The sequence below is a fragment of the Charadrius vociferus genome, unplaced genomic scaffold, assembly GCF_000708025.1.
Source record: "Charadrius vociferus isolate BGI_N301 unplaced genomic scaffold, ASM70802v2 scaffold423, whole genome shotgun sequence".
Taxonomy (NCBI): Eukaryota; Metazoa; Chordata; class Aves; order Charadriiformes; family Charadriidae; genus Charadrius; species Charadrius vociferus.
In genome coordinates, this window is record NW_009648149.1 from 3,194,604 (window position 1) to 3,202,843 (window position 8,240).

The 8,240-nt window shown below is 41.5% G+C and overlaps 1 protein-coding gene across 1 annotated transcript in view; it reads left to right on the top strand.

The window, feature by feature from the left end:
• Positions 1 to 1,992, top strand: part of ITGB3BP (integrin beta 3 binding protein (beta3-endonexin)) — a 29,708-nt gene extending 27,716 nt beyond the window's left edge. Inside the window, exon 9 of the mRNA XM_009884008.1 lies at positions 1,793 to 1,992. Within this exon, the coding sequence (XP_009882310.1) occupies positions 1,793 to 1,992 (200 nt within the window). The remainder of the gene's footprint in view (positions 1 to 1,792) is intronic.
• The last annotated feature ends 6,248 nt before the right edge of the window (positions 1,993 to 8,240 follow it).

Below are 8,240 nucleotides of genomic sequence, written 5' to 3' on the forward strand. Positions count from 1 at the left end.
GGGAAAAGTTAATCTCGGTTATGTTTTCAAGTTATACCTCAGTGTGAACCCTTGTAAATGGGACTGCATTAGGCAAAACCGAATTAAAACTGCTTTGGTGCTGAACGTGTGAGTGTGCGTGTGCACACAAGGACTTGGTGCAACTCATCTGTTTTGCTTACTCAAAAGTTATCTTGAATGTTCCCAAGCAGGGAAATCGTTCTGCCCTCCTGCACTGACAATCAGAACTATTTGTGAGATTGCCCCGGAGGGCACCTGGAGGAGGAGTGTGTTGTATTCTAATCGGTACGGTGTGGGTTGTTGCTCAGGCTAAATTTGACCATACGTCGTCTTTTAGTTTGTAACCATGCAAAGCCCTTTACAGTCTAGTTGAGGTAACAAAGCCCCCTTAGCCTGGTACCCAAAATCTGCAATGCGAGTGATTTTCCTGGGACTTTCCAGAGTGCTACTGAAAGGTAAAGGAGCTGGCGGACAGGTCTCTGTGTGCCCCCCAAACGCCGCGCTCTTTCCCAGCAGGTGATGGGTCTGTTGGATTGTACCTGCACCTTTGGAGTGCGTATTTCAAGATAAAGCGTGAGAGTTGAGAATTGTCTGGGTCTGAGGTCCCTGAGATGATAAGCTTTTTGGATAGAAGGAAGGGGGCAAATTACAAACCTCTCCGATGATTTAACATCCTCTGCTATGTAGATGAAATATTAAGCTATTAACTTTTGTGGCAGATACAGAAATGCACATGAGACATATGACTATAGGCCTCAGACGTATATACATATAGAACTGTCAACCTGCATTTTATATTTAGGTGTCAGCCATATTTATTCATGAATTTCACACTTGTGTTTATACTCTATTTTCCTGTGTACCTTTTTACAGATGCAATAGCTATTAATTTTTAATTCTAGCGGATCTAGACTTTCGAGTATTAAGCTTAATGAAAAATTAAAAAGAATTGTAGTTCTTTCAACAGCTACATGTAGCAGCTCCTACATGAGAATAAATACTTCTTTCTCCCATGAATATAATTATTTTAAATAAAAAAGAAAAGAAACATTAGTTTGGACTCACTTAGTAGCAATTATATGTTTAAGAGGTGTAAATAACTTGCTACCCAGACATTACAAATATCCAGGTGCTCTGTATGTGCTGATGACAACAAAATTGAAAAGAAAGACTGTAATAATTCTGACTGGTTTTCTCTGCAGAAGATATTGATTATTTGTGTGTGGTGAGAGATTTGGAAAATTCAATTAAAGGAGTTGTGCAAAGGTTTCATAAATTTTCCTTGTACAGCGTGTACACAGACATTGTTGCGTATTAAATCAATGCAGCACTTCACAATATATTTTCTTTGAAACATAAAAATAAATAACATTTAAACAGTTCTGCTTACTACAGAAACAAATTTTATTTTCTGTGAAGCATTTAGTCATGTGCTATCACTGACTCATACACATTTGCCAGCTGTAACAAATTTTATAGACGTTTTCTCCAGAGACATAGCTCATATACTATGAATTTTTAAATGAGCAAATGGTGAAGAAGGGATGTCAGCAATATAAAAATTGATCAGTTAAAAGATAAAAGCATAAGTAAAGAGATTTGTATGGTAGTCTTAATAGGTTTTATTAAATAAAAATACTATAAAAAGACAGTAATGAATAGACTGAAGGTTTTAACTGTGGTTGAGGTGGAGAAAAATTATTCTGGCACATTTAGTAGAAGATTGGTTTTATATCACCTGACAGGTGAACATTTTTTTTCTCTCTGCTTTTTAGATCTGTAATTGTTTTAGAGCAGTCAAACTTGCGAAAGAATGGCAGTGGAAGTAGGAGAGGAAAAGAAACTTGGGAAGATTCTGCCCTTTTAATGCTTTTGCGGGCCGGGGACAGGAGACGCCACGGCAAAGGGCAGAAAGGCTTCTACCGACCCGTCTGCACCTGGGTGAGGTTTCTGGTGCCTCTCCAGCTGCTGCCTTACCCTGTGCACCCCTAAAACACTGAGCTGGTGGGAGGAGAGCAAGGGCAGGCTGGTCCTGAGCCCAGGCAGCGCTTGTGCCGCAGTCAGCTACAGCCCAGACGCCTTTCTGGTCGCCTCCACAGACCCCTTCCTTTCCTAGCTGCTCTGGCCACAACAGATTTTCACACAGAAGTTTGGCTACTGTCCGCCTTGGTTTTATGTAGTTTAACTTACTTAGGATTTCCGCATATAAAAATATCAAGAGGGAAAAGGGTTGTTAAAGGGGTTTTTGTCTGTTTTGTTGGGTTTTTTTAAAAGCAACTCATTATCTTCATTCGCTCTTATGTAAAACCTAACCAAAACAAAAACCAAAAAAGCTTAAACTGCTACAAGCAGCGTTGGATATTTTTTGAGCATGAGTAGTAAATCGCATTATTTGATTATTTTAATATCTAAATCTTAATGCCATCTGTATAAATATCACTATAAATAGGACTGTTTTGTCAAAATGTGCTGTCACGGTATATGTTTGGAAAGGAAGTTCAATTAATGATGTTTTATATGAATCTGGGCAGTTTACCTTTGTTTAAGACAGCTTCTCGGAGTGAAGTGCAGATCGTGGCATGGTCGCTTTGGTGTGGGGGGGTTCTTTAAGGACTGCATAGTCAGAATGCTGCAATCGGCGATTAAAAGGTTTATAAAGACTGAATTGGGAAATTGCACTTAGCACAAAGAAACTGAAGAATAGCGACGTGCCATTAAATGTCACTCTTTTTCTCTTACGTGTCATACAAGGCTGGGCAGTTTCCCATTTTAAGCAATAGTGGTAGGTTTTTGATGGTAATCTGTGTAAACAAATAGTGTTTATTAGGTATAATGCTGAAAAGTTGTACCTGAGGCAAAGTTGAATTGGATGCTTCTTTTATGGAGTGACCCTATTAAGACCTAGCTTAGGACAGAATTTCGGGCTTGGTCTAGGTCAGCTCCAGGTAACATCACTGGCACCTCCTGTCAGCTCCACGGGCAGGAATTCTGCGTCACATCACGTACAGGGAGCGTGTGACACCTAAGGAATCACAGCGTGCCACATAAGGAGAACGGAGGAACTGAGGAGAATCTTCCCCACCACCACCCAGGTCTTCGGTGGCTTTGATGCCGCTCTCCATGTAGGTTTATCTGCAGCCCCTTTCCTCATAGTAGGAGTCTTTAGCTATAAACCGCTGTAAATATCTGTTTGTTTTTCTCAGTATGTTTAATATAAAGCGAAGAATTCTGAATTCTCTCTTCACCCTTTTGTGGTGGTGGGATCAAAATGCAGTACGAACCATCAGCAGACACTAAAGGCTACTGAGCCCGGAGCTGATCATCTGCTGCAGAAAGCCATTTGGAAATCTTGGCACTCGGATGCACCTGCTTCCAGACCCTTTCCCTGTATGTTCTCATTCCCGGAGTTCCTTTCTACCCTTGCACACTTTTCCCCTACTTCTTCCAGCCATCTGCTCAGCCCTTCGCCCTGGCCCTGCCCTCCGTGAGGAGGGGGCTCAGGTGTGGTAGCCTCTCTTTTTGCCATCCCCTCGGAGGACTCCGGGGGTGGCTGTTCCTCTCATGCAGTCCTTGACTGGATTCTGCTGAATCTGCTGATATGGTCTTTTATTCTTTTATTATTAACAGCAAAAAAGAAGGACCACCTTCTAATATTCGTAACGCATTCTGTCATTGTTGGTAATGATGTAGCACGTGTGCATACACTCATTAGTAATTAGGACAGTCTCCTAAATTACTGTTGAGACACAGTAGCTGTACGAAGTGAAAGGGGTTCTGTTAACCACTGCAGTAACTTATTTAACTCATATTTGTGTGGGATTTTCACAAATTCTGTAAAAAACATTGTTGTGTTTATCAAAATTGTGTTTCCTCCTCCCCAGCGTACGTTCAGACCGGCAGTAGCTCTGCGTTCCTGAAGTCGCTCCTTGACTGAGGTAAGCTGCCCCTCGCTGCTGCGTGCCTTCCCCAGCCGCCACGCACGGGCAGTATAATTTTAAGGACTGAGGTACTTAATTTTCAAATGTTTGCAGAGTGATGGAGTATGTAGGCCTGCAGTAAAGACTCTTAACAGCTTGATGGGAAAACGGTTGCTACTCTGCATGTGGTATTTCCCGTTACTGGTTTGTTAAGCAAAATGACGGACTGAATCTGTAGAAACATCTGACAGCATTTCTCCTCATCAGCGCTGTCAGTTTCTAACCGGATGTTTTTTCAAGAACGGCAATTCAGCTGTAATACATGGAACGAAAGCAAGAAATTTTGGGTACTTCGGATTATACCTTCTTAAATGCCAGGAGCGATGCCCCAGAATTCACCGAGGAGGTTGCCTGCTGCAGCCCCGTGGTGCTGTTGATGACAGGGGTGCATGACAAAACCGGTTGCTTGTATCTTTCATAAAGTCTGGTGAGACAAAGCACTCTCTAAAAATGAGAATGTCTGCAGATTATATCAATTCCCTGTGTAGTGTGAGAACATCTCTCCTTTGGCAAGTTAAAGTAGTCTGTCCTGTAATCCAGGAATGTGAGAAAGTAGATGTAGAGGTTTTACGTGCCATATAACGGAGTTAGTGCAGGGCTGAGCTCAGGCACAGGCATTTTGCTTCTCCATGAAGGTTAAATTTTATTTCGTAATCACAAGTAACCTAGTAGCAAAAAAAAGCTTTCAAACCCTGCTTGTCCACAAGCTAACGTTACCCCTGTATTTATTAGCTGCTTCTGCCAGAGATACTTTCTAGTCCTTACTCCTTCCAAACCAGCTACCGCTCCAAAGGCTGGGAACAGAGTAATGGAGGGACGGAAACCAGTGCAGGAGAGCCCAGCATCCTGCTTAGCAGCTCATTTTCACCATTCAGCATAATTTCGGAGTCCTACAGAATGCAGACAGCAACTGTTCTATGGTACAATAACCAGTTTAAGTCAAGTCTTACACTGGCTCATTTGCTTCAGCTAAACTCATCCTGACCACAACTACAGGGCTTCAATTTGACATTAGCTCAGAGGGCGCTCATGTCTCTACTATTCCATGGTATCGTCAGTGAATATTGTGTTTGCACTTTATGTCCAAAAAAAGACACATTTACTTTTCCTGGTTCTCTCTATCCCTTCCCAAGTGTGACCAACACTGTAAAGCCCTTTGCTTTTTTATTGTTTAAAAAAACATCTAGTTGTGATAGCCAAATGATCTTTTAGCAATTATTTCTCAACTTTTTTCTACAGATAAAAACTACAGCATTTCCTCTTAGAGTGTTACTGCAGTTCAAGGGAGACCCCCTGTTGCTCTGCATTGCCTTAGGTTGTGTCTGTGTCTGTATTTTTTAATTCAGTGAGACGAGTACTGGACATAGGACAGACATACAACTCTGACCAGATCACATGAACGATGATGCCGTTGTCTAATTGCTATTTATTTTAGTCATTCCTTATCTCCACACAGGCATTATGTGAAAAATGCATTCCGCATCAACCCAAAGTTCTACATCTGCTTGACTGTACTTAAAAGGCGAGAAGAAATGCCTGTAAACCTATCTCCCCAGCAAATACCAGTTCGGGATGGCTCGTTGCGCTAGGCAGGTGCACATCTAGATAAAATTTCTGGCATCTATTTAAACTTAACAATGTGCACAACCAGATAATCTCAATGCAAATAATACAGCGTGGGCGCTTTATGCAAGCGCGTGTGCAAAATGCTGATTTAGGTTTGCTGCTGCATGGCAAATGAACTGTATTTTCTGTATGTTCTTACTATAAATACATAATTATGCTGCCTTGTGTGTTGGTTTGTGTTTGTTTGTTTGTTTTTTAAAAAGGCGATATAACCCCTCTCCAAGAACTGGGTGAGAAGCAACTATGTTAAAAGCTGAGTTTTGGCTGCCAGGCCTCCCGTGGGAAACAGTCGCTTCCAGCCAGGGTGAGGTGAGGGGGGCACATGCTCATTGACTCGATTCATACTCCCCCAAAAGCCAGCAAAACGTGATTTAAATGACTGCATACAGTTTTGCGACAGCCTGCCTAAAAAATTATGACTTTTTCTAATGACGATTTGGCTCAAAAGATAGAGGATGCTCTATTGTGTAAGGAATTGTTCTTAGTGCTGAACATGCGTTAAGTTGTTTACAAACGACAGTGTCTGTGGCTGCCACTGTTGGGGACCTGTTTGTCACCTGTGAAGATGTCTCTTCTAAAGTCAACCCAAGCCCCACTCCATAACAGTATCGGCTTCAAGCCCACAGCGTTAAAACACACAGCTCTAATAACATTTGCTTCTGAGGTTAACATTCTAGTTTAGTTTTGGTATTTAATGGTACATGGGGCGAGCTGTTATAGAACGGTTTCTTCTCTTGTTCATTATCCTCACAACCACCTCAAATACCCTCGTCTCAACCCGGTGAGTAAACTGCAGCTTCTCTAATGTTGAAAGAGGGCAGGAGAATGATTTTTTTTTTTTTTTCTAGAGAGAGAAAGTTAAACATAAATGCGCACAATTGAATGGCCTTTCTACCACTGCGAAGTACCGCTACTGAAACAGATAAACAGGTTTTTACAACTAAAATTTTGAGAACCAAAATGATAAATGTGTTCCGTATACACTCAAACTTTAGGAGTTTTTAATTAATAAAAATGCTTTTCCACTTTAATACCTGTGCAGTCTGATTGGAAAAGATATTTGTAATTGAAGGGAACTGTATCAGTTACTCTCTTTAATTTCTGCACCCTTCTCATTTAAGCTTTCTCTGCAGTTGGTGGGTCGTTGTTTGTACAAGCCTCACCGGCTGATTGCTTTGTATGACAACAGAAGGTTTGCCTGAACCAGCAATAGTTTATATAACCTGATTGCAACCGCTGTAGCTGGAAATTAAATAATTATTGATCTGAAAAGAGTCTGTAGCTGAACTGTGTGCCAGTCTGAATCACGCTGCTCGGTGTAGTCTTAGAACAAAATAAAGCTTGTGATGAAAATAACAGTAAAGGTGATGATGGATGATTAGAAGATACAGCAGCAACTTACACCATGGCAATTATTAAATATCACGAAATTAGGTATTTCATCATTATTTAGGGAAACTACAAAGTTATATACTAAGGTTCTGCTGCAAATACTCCTCACACATGCCGTAGCTGTTTAGGCAGTTACCGATTTGTTGACCTCTTGCTGTACTGGGCTTTTGCCTTTCAGAAACAGCTGGGGCTGTTAAGAACCATTTCCAGTTCCCCACAAGGTGGATCATATGACTCTCACTTTATCACCCCTGGAGGCCATCTCAAGGACAAAGACAAGAGATACACTCAAAACTAATGTTTTTCTAGGGGGGGGAAGGATCGCACCATGATATGGTGATGAACACAACAGAACAGGTTTATTAGAACCTGAAGTTGTCCTGAGTCCTTCCACCTTAATTTGCTCTTTCAGACATTCGTTATTTCCTTGGAAGAAGACGTTCTTCAAGCTGCCTGAGCACTTGGCAGTCTCTCACCCAGCCGTGCCTGGAGGGAACGCTGTGGTTTTTAGCTTTTGCAGCCTCTGGAGACAAAGATTCCTATTTCTGGGTCCTGATACACATCAACGCCACTCGGCCTACGCTTCTAAAAGGAAAGGCCGTGCTGTGGGCAGAGCCCTTGCATGCCATGGTTAGTCACACCCTCAGAAAAATTCTAAATACTTGTGAATAATAGTAAAGTTTTGTTGCTTTATAGTGAAGTGTAACAGTGTAGGTAAACTGCCAAACTGTACTCACCCCAATAACCTTACAGTTGCTATTTGAACACACCTTTTTTATTTTGTCTCCGCTGCCAGGGGTATAATGTTGGCCGCGGTTACTTTTTCCACAACAAATAAAGCTGGAAAAACGGAATAAATGCACTCAGCCCGTAGCCACTTCATTTGCAGTATTCATAACTCACACAGTTGGAAGTTCCCAGAACAGCTGATTCACACACTCACAACCGACGCTGCAGTGACAGCCCCAGAACGTGCCAATGTCAGTGACAGGGCGGTATGTGACAGAGCCCACGGAGCTTTAAACAACGAGGGGTTTGGTCTGGTTTGGTTGGTTGGTTTTTTTTTTTTTAACATATATAGCATCAGAGGAGAATTAAGAAAAAGGATAGACTGATTCCCAATTAAACTATACTACCATGACTTGCTTTATGATTTATTTTCTTACTATATGCTTTGTTATGTATATAATTATTCTGTCAATTTGTATTCTCTGAACTATTGGCAATTTAATGCATGCAGAGGCA